This window comes from Uloborus diversus, chromosome 7, assembly GCF_026930045.1.
Source record: "Uloborus diversus isolate 005 chromosome 7, Udiv.v.3.1, whole genome shotgun sequence".
Lineage (NCBI taxonomy): Eukaryota > Metazoa > Arthropoda > Arachnida > Araneae > Uloboridae > Uloborus > Uloborus diversus.
The window spans coordinates 170746969-170759467 of NC_072737.1; the positions used below are offsets into that span (position 1 = coordinate 170746969).

The 12499-nt window shown below is 34.1% G+C and overlaps 1 protein-coding gene across 1 annotated transcript in view; it reads left to right on the forward strand.

Annotated features, from left to right (window-relative positions):
• Positions 1 to 1731: 1731 nt before the first annotated feature.
• The window catches only part of LOC129226586 (sodium-coupled neutral amino acid transporter 7-like), a 223491-nt gene continuing 212723 nt past the window's right edge, over positions 1732 to 12499 (forward strand). Inside the window, exon 1 of the mRNA XM_054861209.1 lies at positions 1732 to 2264. Within this exon, the coding sequence (XP_054717184.1) occupies positions 2027 to 2264 (238 nt within the window). The 5' untranslated portion in view covers positions 1732 to 2026. The remainder of the gene's footprint in view (positions 2265 to 12499) is intronic.

Here is a 12499-nt window from a genome sequence, read left to right on the forward strand (position 1 = left end):
AAAAGAGTAAAATTATTGGGAAGGTTTCAGCCTTTATGTTAAACTTGCGGTCGCCTAATGAAAATTCCTTAAAAAATGTTCTATGGAAAGGTGGGCTATATTGATATTTGTAAAATTCTAAAATTTTCCAAAGCCTCGTATTTTTCCAAATGGCCCACTCCGAGAATTCTGTCTGGATCCGCCCCTGCCTCCACCCCTCCTTTTTTTTGTTATTATTTTTTTCTATTTCATTTTAAACTGTATTTTTTGCTTTGAATTGAAAAATTCGTGCAAAAGCGGGGAACCCCCCCCCCCCTCCGCTCCCTCAGAATTCAGAAATAGTCTGCAGACATTATCAATCTAGCATAAGTTTTACAGCAAAGGAAGAAATGCTTTACAGGGTAAAAAACTGTTCATTCAATCAATCAATCAATTGTAAGCATGGAACATAAAAAGTTTACAATTGGAGTTATCTTTAGATATCAATTTGGCGTGCTTCAACTTAAGACCCATACAGAAGTGCGCAGCCCATCACGCCCAAGAGCGAAGACCAAGGGCGTATCCAGCTCAAAGTGGAAAGGAGGGGGAGACCCGACATTGGATTGATCAGGGAATCAATCTCCCCCCCACCCCCACCCCCCGGAAAATTATGAAATGGCGGGTCAGCAGGAGGGACTTAAAAAACTTCGTAGGAGTTGTGCGTAATGCACTCTATTGCAAATGAAAGAACCCTTTTCTGAAATGAATTTGTAGAAAAGGGAAGTGTGTTTCGGCGCCGTAATACTTAACGTTCCCTAGTTTCCTTCATAGCAGTATTGCGACACTAACCCAACTATACACAAATAACTTTCGCTTTTTAATGAGCTTCCGAAGAAAAAATGCACACTTTCAAAATTAGGTATTAAGTTCCTAGGGCTGAACTTTTCAAAAAGTTTAAAATTAAAATCGCTGTCAATTTATCATTTTTTAAATTTTAAATTTCTTTCTTTTTTTGGCATTATTTTAAATATTTTATATTTTGAAAGGAGACTCTGATGCCCCACCTCACCCCTGGGCGCACTCCCCCCCACCCCAAATGCTACGAAGTACCCTCGCCCCAAGATTGAGACACCCAAATGAAACAAGTATCCCTTAACCCCCCCCCCCTAAGAACTTTCAATTGTCCAGTTTGCTCCATGACCCCCGCCCCCTCTGGTGCACAATACTGTCTACTAAGAGGATCCCAGGTATTTCTTGAAGGCCTTACCTAGTCCAAAAAGAAAAAAAAAGGAGGAATTACAAAATATTGCATGTTAATTTCTGAACCGGTAGAATAAGAGTAGAAAAAAATATCTTTCTAGCAACGCTTTTTTAGCAACAGCAAGCGCTAATATTGCCAATAAATAAATAAATAAATAAATAAATAAATAAATAAATATAGAAAACGTTTTTTAAATAAATGAATAAGAAAAAAAAAACGACTTAAAGTATGAAAAATATTACAAATTGTTCTTCATTTCTACCAGTAAAATCAAAGTTAATTTTTGAAATTAAACTTAATTACATACAAGGGAACTTTGATTCACAAACGTTTTACGCAGATATTTCACGAAGATAGAGATTTCTTTGTGGCAACCCCGGTTTGACCAAAGGAATTCTTTCGTTTTATTTTGTTGTAGGTGCGCTCTCTCCGGAGTTCCAGTTTCGCATTCTTCTGCTGGTTGGAAGTAACTCTCGTTGGAAAGAACACACCGCGGCAATAGCTCGCGGCTACTCGAAGTTCTTTTTTCGAATGTTTGTAGAATTCTGCGTTTCTTTGATGCGGTTCTGGCCAGCCGAAAGACATTAATAAATCAAAACCCGATAGTGGATTTAATTGCTCTGCTCTAAGGTTGCACTTTAAACACTCTCCAAGGTCCAAACTTCAGCGAACCACGTGATTATCTGCCAGCAGACCGACCTGTTGGTTGCTCATCGAACGTTTTGGTCATTCTTTTTCGCTCGATGTGCGGCGTAGAACGCCGAGATTCTTTCCGCAACCACTAGAGGGGAGTTTGGCGTGGCCGGAATGTTCTTTCAGGAGAGTTTCAGCAGCAGTGTGGATTTCCCGACCTACATCCCTTGGCAAACCCTATCCTCGGATTTATCTGACAAGCTAAAGCATGGTTCGATCCGCATTAATCGAAGCAACAGGGTGGAGTATGCCACCATCCATGAAGAAGGGACCCCCCTGTTGGAGAACGGGAGCCGAAAGCCAGAAGGTCCGATCACTGATGGATCCGTCATAACAGAAGCCGTCAAAGGAGGTAAGAATTTTATGCTGTAAACCAGGCTCGTCCAGGGCCGTAAACAGGGGGGAGGTCTTGGGGTTCAACCCCCTCCCCCTAAGAGTCAGTGGCGGATACAAGTGGAGGGTCATGGGGGTCATGACCCCCCCCCCTTCTAAACGGTCAACAGTATTATCCGTCCACATTGTGTTCAATCAGTTTTTGAATAAAATGCAAATAATTTTAGTAATACTTTCGATTTATTAATTATTTTTAAAAGTAAATATTTCAAATATTACTTCGCTTCATTGCTTATGATATTAATTAGTAACTTCATGCTTTACTAAATGCTTTATTGACTTATTTGGGGCTTTTTCTTGGCCCCTAAGCAGTTTCCGAAATGTGTCGTATCCAAAACCGTAAGTTCATTCACGGGGGAGGGGTTCATTCTTCCACGTGACCCCCCCCCTAAAATGGTAGTCTGTATCCGCCCCTGCTTAAGAGTTCGGTTTGACATTTAAATGTTCTTTCATATTTATTAATTTCCAAAAAATATTGTTCCAAAATTCAAATGTCTTTCATATGTATATTAATTGCCTAAAACGCATTCATAATAGATAACCCGACGACTTGAATATTAGCACAAAAGCTCCAAATGAACGTTTTTAAACCCACCCCGAAATTATTTCCTGGTTACGGCCCTGGGCTCGTCATTTGGGCAATCGGGGACAGGGTGTCAAATGATCCCCCCCCCCGCATGTTAAAAAAATTATGTAATCATGCATTTTCCCTTGTATTTTGATCTTTTCCCCTTAAAAAATACATTGAATTCACACCCTTTGCCTCCCCACGTCGGCAATCTTTGAAATGAAATCCTGAGTAAACCCTCATTAATCCGCGTCCCATTAAACCGGAGTTTGTGTAATTTGGAGAGCCATTAGATGGGCGTGCTGTATAACTATCATGTTCAAAGTTGTTTTGCATCTGATGTTTATTGCAAGTAAAATAACTACGCTCAATTTTCACTTACGCAGTTTTATATTTCATTACCCTGAATTCAGGGACGTAACCAGATTTTTGTTTCGGAGGGGTTTTACCAAACACATTTTTTGTAACATGCATATGGTCTATCAAATTTGATTTCATGTGCATTCTATTGATTTTTGTTACATTAGATTATCTAAATGGAGGGAGGGGATTTTCTTACGAAACGCCATATTGTTACATAAATGAATTTCTCAATTACCATAAACACACAATGAGTTTGTACAATTTTTCAGTCGTACAAATTTCATTTCACAAATAAAATTGAAATAATAATAACAACAATAATATTTTTGTCACCTAACTATAAATAAATAAATAAATAAATAATGGAAAGCATTTTTTCGGAGGGGGTTTGAACCTTATAAACCACCCCCTTGCATACTGCCCTGCCTGAATTCAAAATGCAATTTTTACTGTGTACAGTAGTTTATGTAACGTGGCTCAATTTATAGATTATTTAGTGTAATCCGTACGTTCATTAATTCGGACGACTTGGATCCTGTAATAGACTGGATTAGTGAGATTCTACTGTGCTTGATTAGCGAATAAGAAAAATGTATGTATCTCTAATTCAGACCGTCATTTGAGTTAACCAGTAGGGAATGAACGATCTGGGTCTCTTCTAAAATCCATGGAGGTCAATTACCACTCCTTTAGGTCTGAGAAATACCTGTAAATATGCCTTTGTGTATGTATTTTGTTGATTATAATGAAAAACAACGTATATAAAGCACAAATTGTCTCGAAAGTTTTGATGTTTAGTGATTTTGTTTGTTGATGCGTTTTCTTGACAATTTGTGCTTTATTTACGTTGTTCTATCACCTTGATCATATTTTAGCAGAAAGCATTATTTGGGTGTTTTATTAGTTTTTATCCCTGTGAAATCCTTTTCCTCATGGCAGACTTGAAATGACCGGTTTTTATTTATTTGTGCTCTCCTTTATTGTTTTGTCATTTCATTGTTTATCATTATTAGCTGTTGTCAAAGAAATCATATACTTCAGAGATGACCACGAAAAAGGGGAGGGTTCGAAGTGCATACTGCACCATTGAAATCTCTAGGGGGTTGTTTTTGGTTGTCTTAATCTTTTTTATAGGGCTCGGCCGGGGAGGGGGGTGGTGGTGTTACCCCTGCATTTATATAGATATATGATCATTGTTTGATTCTTGTTTGAGCTGACAAGATCAATGAAAAACTATTGTGTCAAGAAAATGAAATATGTATAAAAACGTTGAAGCGATCGGCACGTGCCAATGTTTTACATGACGTCATAGAATGTGATGAGCACGTGCCCGCTGGGCTAAGGCTTTTAAGGCTCAATTAGTATTAAGATTTTTTTAAATGTTTTTGCAAATCGATGAATCTACTTCATGAATGTTTCGTTGCAGAAATTAAATTAAAATTAAACAAGACTTTTTTTTTAGAGTAGTAGTCAGTTTTGTGTTCATCCGTTTTTTTTTTTTACTATTTTTATTATTTAACAGAAAATAACAGAAGGGCACGAAATAAAAATTGATACCCCAAAAATTAATGACAGCAACTGGAAGTCTAAAGTGTTAATTGATTTTTAGTCTTATTAAAATGATTTCGTACAATCTTCATCTGGAATTTATTTATTTTGTTCACTATTTAGTTGAAATATATCTCTGTATTCATGAGAAGTTAGTGAAGTGTTTGTATGCTACATCAAATCAAAGCGTTATTTTAAATTTGATCTTTTATTTTTTGATTAGATTTAGTTAAACAAGAAAATACTAATATATTTTTGAAAAAAAAATAGAATTAATTTTTCTTTTCATTTTAGTATTTTATTTGAAATTTACTAATCGGGTATTCATATACATTGGCCCCCAAAAGTGTTCGTACACCTACGACTTTCAATGAAATAGGACCCTATCCATGGTTGGAATTATTATTTCTATATAGGTATTTAATTATAAGATCTGTGATCAATTTTCAACAAAACTACATGAAAAGTTTTTAAATATTTAAAATTTTTTAAAAATCAAAAACCAAAAAGTGCCGGAAATTTGTCTATATATTAATGAATAATCTAATTTCTTATTAAATAATCATTTAGTAGAATATCATGCAGTGTCAACAACACCTTTTAAACGTCTGGAAATAGATTTTTTTTTTTTTTTGCGTAATTTCTGAGTAAGTGTTCAACCACACTTCGAGTGTTACTGTTTCTAGCTCTATTTTCGTTTCAAAACCGTATTTTCGTAATCTAGCCTCCAGATATCTCTAAATATGTTACATTAAGTTCAAATCTGGAGATTGAAGGGGTATTTTCTAAACTTTAGGACAACTTTTGAGGCACAAGACTCAAACGTTGAAAGCCGTGTGCTTCTAAACCGTTATCTTGCTAAAAAAAAGTTGTTTCCGATAACCAAATTTTGGGCTAATAGTTTAAAATTGTTTTTTAAAATATTTAAATGAACAGCCTGATTCATTATTTCATCAAAAAATTCCAAACTACCACGTCCTAATACTGATATGCACCCTCACACATGAACACTTTCATCATCTTAACCGATCCAACTAAGTTCGTAAAATCAAGTTCCTCGTTTTTTCTTCTATTGTCAATTATACAACAATTTAACCAAAAATTATAAATTTAATTTCATCTGTAAGTAAGACATTATTCCAAAACGCTTTGGAGCTTATCATTTGTTTTGCGACAAAAAGCGTAAGCTTTCTGTTTTTCGCACGAACAAGAAATTTCTGCGGGAAGAGTTCCCATTTAATCCAGTCAATCAGAGAACTTGGCGAACAATTTTAGGTGAAAATTAAATGTAAGTTTTTTCATTAAATTCTGCAAAAACTGTTAACAGCACTCAAATGCGTATTTTTCATAATTTTTTTAACTGTAAATCTCCGATCATGCTTTGTCAACTTTGCCGGTTGACCTTTTCTTGCCTTGTTTTCAGTCCGATTCTTTCTTTAAAGCATTTTTAACCGACTTCAAAAAAGGAGATTATGATTTCGTATTGCGGCTTTTTATGTGTGTTTTCGAATTATTCCAACACTACTGGACCGATTTGAATTTTTTTTTTGGAAGGTTATACTTCCCAGATGGTGCGATTGTAATTTGGTCTGGATCTGATAAGGGGTCCCGGAGAAATCCAAGAAACTTTAAATTTCATACGTCATGACCACGTGGTGTTGCTGTGATCGGTGTATTTTCACACCCAAAGGTTTTGGCTTTCTCTTAAACGATATTCAATTCTCGCGGCACATGGATGATAAATTTTCTCAACGCTGCGCCGCATGGTAATTTTTTATTATAGGTGTTACTAATGTATTTATTACTGCGGAGCAAAGCAGCAAATTATATATATTTTGCTACTTTAATAGTTGAATCAATTACCTTAATATTTTATTTACTAATAAATAACTTTATTTAGGCACTAAAATATAAAGTTCTTTATTTAATATTCCAATTTTTAAAAATATATAGTGTTCAATTGAGGGGGAATTGAATACAGAACACCCCTCCCCCACGATTTAATTTATATACTTTAATAATATACATTATAACTGTGTATGATTTCCGAAGTTTGACCAATATTCTAGATTTACTATTTCACGATCCAGCCAGTTCAATTTGAAAATAGGGTTATATTAATTAGCAGGCTTCAAAAAAGGAGGAGGTTTTGAACTCGTCGAATTTGTTTTTCCTTTATACAATGTTCCATAAATTCTCGAGGACACCTGTACCCAGGGGCGTGCACAGGGAGGGGGGAGGGACACCTGTTGGTCCAGGCCCGAGCCGGGAGGAGGCCCAATATTTTTGTAACTAACGGTGAAATATAGGGATAAACAATATGGAGAGGGGCCCGGAAAAGTCATTTGTGATGGGCTCCAAAATTTCTGTACGCCCCTGCCTGTACCGATAAGGAAAAGTCTTTTTTTGTTTGAAACAGCATAGTTCCTTGGCGGTCTAATGTTAATCAAGTTCAGGTTTGATGAAATTGAGGGAACTCTTCAAATATCATACTCACATTTAAATCGATTTGTACTTGATTAAATTTGTATATCGTCTCACTTAGTGAACCGGTTTTTATGCTTTTTTTTTTTTTGTTTAGTGGTGGTTTTGTTTAGGGGTGGTCTAACTTAGGTTCCAAATCTTTGATTTACCCTATTTGTTTTTTACGGAAAAGTTAAGGGTAAAACAATAAATTTCATGCAATTTCCCTCACAAACGATTAAATATAAAACCCATTGATAAATAAAGGCCATAAAACAAAGGTTTATACTTTCTTTATACATACATACTAGTTACGCATTTGAAAAGGCCTTTTTTCACAGTCGTCGGAATTCTCCGAGATGCTCGCCGTGTTATTTACTCCACTAAAAAGCAAAAAATAAATTACTTTGAAAATAATAAAAAAAAAAAACCGCCTTCAAAAAATACCCAGGAACTAAAAAGCAAAAAATAACTGATTACACTTACGTTTTATTTCCTACCCAAACATAGAAATGAAATTTATTTCACAATTCCAGTATAAAAATCAACTAAACACCGAATTATAAAATAAACACTGATTTAAACTACTATACGATGAATTATTTTAAATACCTAACTAATTATACACGATCTATTAATTTTTAATAACCTTTTGAAATCAGGGGCCTCCTATAAACTACTACCTAACGTAACTGAGTAGGTTTTGTTTTAAAGACTAATTTCGCGTATAGTTAAATTAGTGTTTAATTCAGGATTCGGTAGGTTGTCAGTTACGTTATGTAGTTGTTTATAGGAGGCCCCGACTTCAAAAGGTTATTAAAAATTAACTCTACTGTGTGTATCTACTGTGAGGAAAAAAATTCAAATTTCGAATGGTGTTTGAGGTTTTTTACAAATACAGTAAAACCTGTAAAGTTGACTACCCTTGTAAGTTGACCACCTGTCTATGTTGACCGCTTTTGTCAGGAACGGAATTAGCCCGATCTCATATAATGAAGGAAAACCTCTGTAACTTGACCACCTCTCTATCTTGACCACTTATGTATGCCAAATTTGGTCTGGAGTATTGTAAAAAACCCTTTGTAAGTGGGTTTGTTACGATTCGGCGCGGCCGTTTCGGCGCTGGCCGTTTCGGCGCCAGATTTTTGCATTCTGAACTTTATGAATTTCAGAAATTTTAGTTCAAAGAAGGAAAAAGATTTCTGGAAGAAGAATGTGAATTTAGCGCTCTAGAAGCTAGTTAAAATTTATTTTAAAATTTACAGTGGGGGAAAAGAGGGGGCATATGTGATCCGCGTATGTTTTACTGCGATAACATAAAAGAAAATATCTTGAAAAATTAGCAAATAATGCCAGTACCAGTCCTACCTCTTTGTCGATTTTTTTTTTTTTTTTTTTTTTGAATCAATGCTGAGCCGTTTTGTGTTTCTGTGGTGATTACTTCTTTGTTGTAGCATCTATTGGAAATAATTTCAGAAGTCTTCTTTACGTAAAAACACGTTTCAAACTAACCAAAAAAGCTCGACTTAACTATTACAAACCCATGTACGGACATCAAGGTAAATTTAGGGCAATGTTTGATTTTTTTTTATTGACTAAAAAATCATTTATTTTTTAAAGTTAGTTTTAAACACTATTATTTTTCTGTAATCAATTTATAAATTTTTTGTAAATTACTTTTTTTTAAAGTTATATTATTATTATTTTTTTTTTTTATTATTGCCTTTTTTTTGTTACGAAATAGTCAGTCGACAGTTTAGTGCAATTACAGGAACTAAAAAGACACAAAATATTTTGTTTTTATTAAAAAAAAAAGTTTAAAATATTTTTTGTTCATTATATTAGTCTTTATGAAACTTAAAAGCAATAAATAATAATAATCTTTACATAATAAAGTTTTTTCTTGTCTATCGTGTGTTCAAAGCACACTATACAACTTAACTTTGTAGAGAGCAGGGTTACGTGTGAGTTTCTCAGCACGTTAACTTTTTCCAATAAAAAATATAAAAAATTCATCTTATTATTAGTTGACATTTTTTTATTTTATACAGAAAAGATATTTAAGTAAGTGCACAAATTAATGATCAGCAACGAAAAAAAAATCAATTTAAATTGAATGAGTTTTATATTTACATTTCATAGAAAAATGTCAATGCTGTTTCCTAACTTATCTACTTCGAAAAATTATGAAGATGTTTTTAAACTTACAAGTTATCAACCAATCATAAAAAAAGAAAACAAAATACATCTTTAAAAATATTACTTCATAAATTTTTTTACAAAACTTAAAAAAACAATATATATCTTGAATTTTGAAGCAATGTTTGGCAGATTTCCATGCTGACAATTTCGATTTTTGAACAGGTCGTATTGAAATGGGTCGCGCCGAAACGGTCGCGCCGAATAGTCCCATTCCGTTTGTAAGTTGACCACTTGGTTTATTTTTTAAAACTTTCTTCAGCATAATTTTTTATTTCATTATTTATTTATTTATTATATATAATAATAATATTTTTGATAGCTTTCAAAGAATGTTTTTAATGCTTTGATGACATACTAGCATTTTACTAACTAAACCAGCAGCATAAAGCTTACGCTGCTCTTTATTCTCCGAACTTGTTTTTCATTTGTTGTTCTATTTGAGATAGCTTTTTGTACTCTGTTCAATGAAAATAGGTGTCAGTAGAAAAGTTCAAAGTCTTTTCTTCCAGTTGCAATACGTTGTGGCAACACAGGAATTCTGCTAAAAAGAGCAGACCCGGATCTATACATTTTGGGGCCCCCTGCAACAAAATATGTAGGGCTCCTCCCTAGCGGCCAGCAGTGTCTATTTGTAAAGCGTAAAGCCTTAGTGCTAGTTTTTTTTTTCTTCTATTTTTTCTTCAATTTCTAGGGCCGTTAGCTCCTTTAAAGACGCGAGCCCCTAGCACTGCAGGTACGCAGATCTGGGCCTGCTATAATGAGTAATGAGTAAAGTTACATGTTTCTGGTGCAAGGGATTAAGATATAATAGAACATTTTAATTTTGCCTTTATGAACTTGGAGAGTCGAGCTTGCGATTGCTTGTTCTTTGTGCTATAAATTTTACATAAAAAGGCTTCAAAAAGAAAGTTAGTGAAACTTGAGATGAATAAAAAGTATGAAATATTAAAAGTAATTGAAAATGGGGAAAGTCGGAGAAAATTAGCTGGCATATATGGAATTTCTAAAACTACATTGTCTAATATAGTTAAAAACAAGAGGAAATAACAAAAGTATTTAATTATTGTTTCACTTTCAATAACGTTAAACAATGAAAGTGGAGTTGAACAGAAAGAGTAAGGGTGAATTCCTCAAAAAATGAATACATGATGCAAGAAATAACCAAAAAAAAAAACATTACCGCCCTTAATAAGTTGACCACCTGTCTAAGTTGACCGCCAAAGTACTGCACCGCGAGTGGTCAACTTACACAGGTTTCACTGTACCAGCCATTTTAAAGTAATAAACACAGTATTAAGGAATAAATAAACAAGAAATTAAAGCCAAATGACTCTTAAGGGTCTACACAATGCAAAAATAATTGAAAAAAAAAAGACATATGATAATTTAAATCATGAATTTATTCGAAAATATTTGAGTGTACGATGACTTTTGTGGCGTATTATTTCTGTCTCTTCGTTTTTTGACCCATTTCAAAAAGAAGATCCATCAATATTTTGAAGAAACTACAGGGTTTCATTTAGAATGACATAGGAATGATGTGAAAAAATATTTGACTTCATATTCGAATTCAGTTTCGCGTTATTTTGGTTTTACTGAAAAATTTTAAAGTGTACGAACACTTTTGGGAGCCACTGTATTCTGCTACGTAGTATGTCAAAAGAATTTTCGGATTCCTGAACTAATTTTATTTTATGAATTGTGACATTTAAATGTTGGTTTTAAATGTTAAATCGTTTTATTCTTTTAATTTTCTGCTTATAAAGCGATTTCCTGAGTAAAAAGAATGAATAAATTCGTTAAAAGGTCAGAGCCAACCTGTGGTCACAAAGCTTTTAATTTTGCTATTATTCTATTCGCTGTATACTAGCTGTACTAATACTTGTCATGCAACAAAAAACAAAAACGAGTAAAAAATGTACTTACTCTGATTGAACAAACTATTATTTGAAACTTCAACTATTTTTAGTTTTAATGTAGTGAGCAGTATTAAGGTAGGATGTTATCAATTTAAATTTTGGAGGAAAAAAATACGACATTGTTTGATTTTTCGACTTTCTTATGCTTCTTCGATTCCATTCCTTCGTTTTTAAAGTTTTCTTTCTTTCTCTGATAAATAAAATCAGCCTTCAACTTTTTAACATCAAGGATGTTTGATTTTATAAATACTTATAATATTTAAAAATATTCCCTGTCAATAATAGGCGAGGGGAAAAAATTACATTAAGTCAATACATTCCAACTCTTCTACGTATATCTTTTGTTTTATTTAACTATTGCCATTTCAAGGAAAAATAAAACAGTGCAGTCGACAATTAAATAACTATCTTTTACCCGCTGCTTCGCTCACGTTGATGTAGATTTTTTCAATCGATTCAGGCTAATGGTCCACACAGGCAGGGGTCAAATAATTACTGAAAATTGGTTTGTCCCCAGTTCCGCGGACATTTCAAATTTCCTCCTCCCTCCCCTCTTCAATATATCAGTAGGTATAATGATAGTATAAAACTGAAAGCTGGGGGGGGGGGAGGTATAAATGAAATGTCGTTGAAACTGGGGAGACACCCAAAAAATTACACAATATAAATTAGGAAAACGTATAGGAGTGGTAACGAAGTAGTAAGGGTAATTTTTAAAAATTCAAATTTGAGTGAGGTCTACTATTCGTAAATAAAGTCAAACATTTCTCTTATAATCCCGATGCCAGTCAAATGGTGTCCAGTGCTACGCTGGCTGTCTAAATCATTGCATATGCTTTTTGCTGGAGAAAGGAACGGAGCTCAGGGGACACATGTCCCTCCTGAATAAATAAGGAGAAATACGCCTAAAATGGCAATCGTCCCAAAATAGTGTCAACAGTCACTACAAATACTGATATTCTAATAATGTCCCTTTAGCGTGAGAACATCAAATCTTTAAAATCCCCATCGGAAGGAAATAAAGGGTTTCTAAACAACGTCAACAGTACTTTGTAGTAAGTTACCGCCCTAAAGTCAGGGCTAAGGCAGAAATACTTAAAATACACCGCCAGCTCAGTTATTCCATCCGAG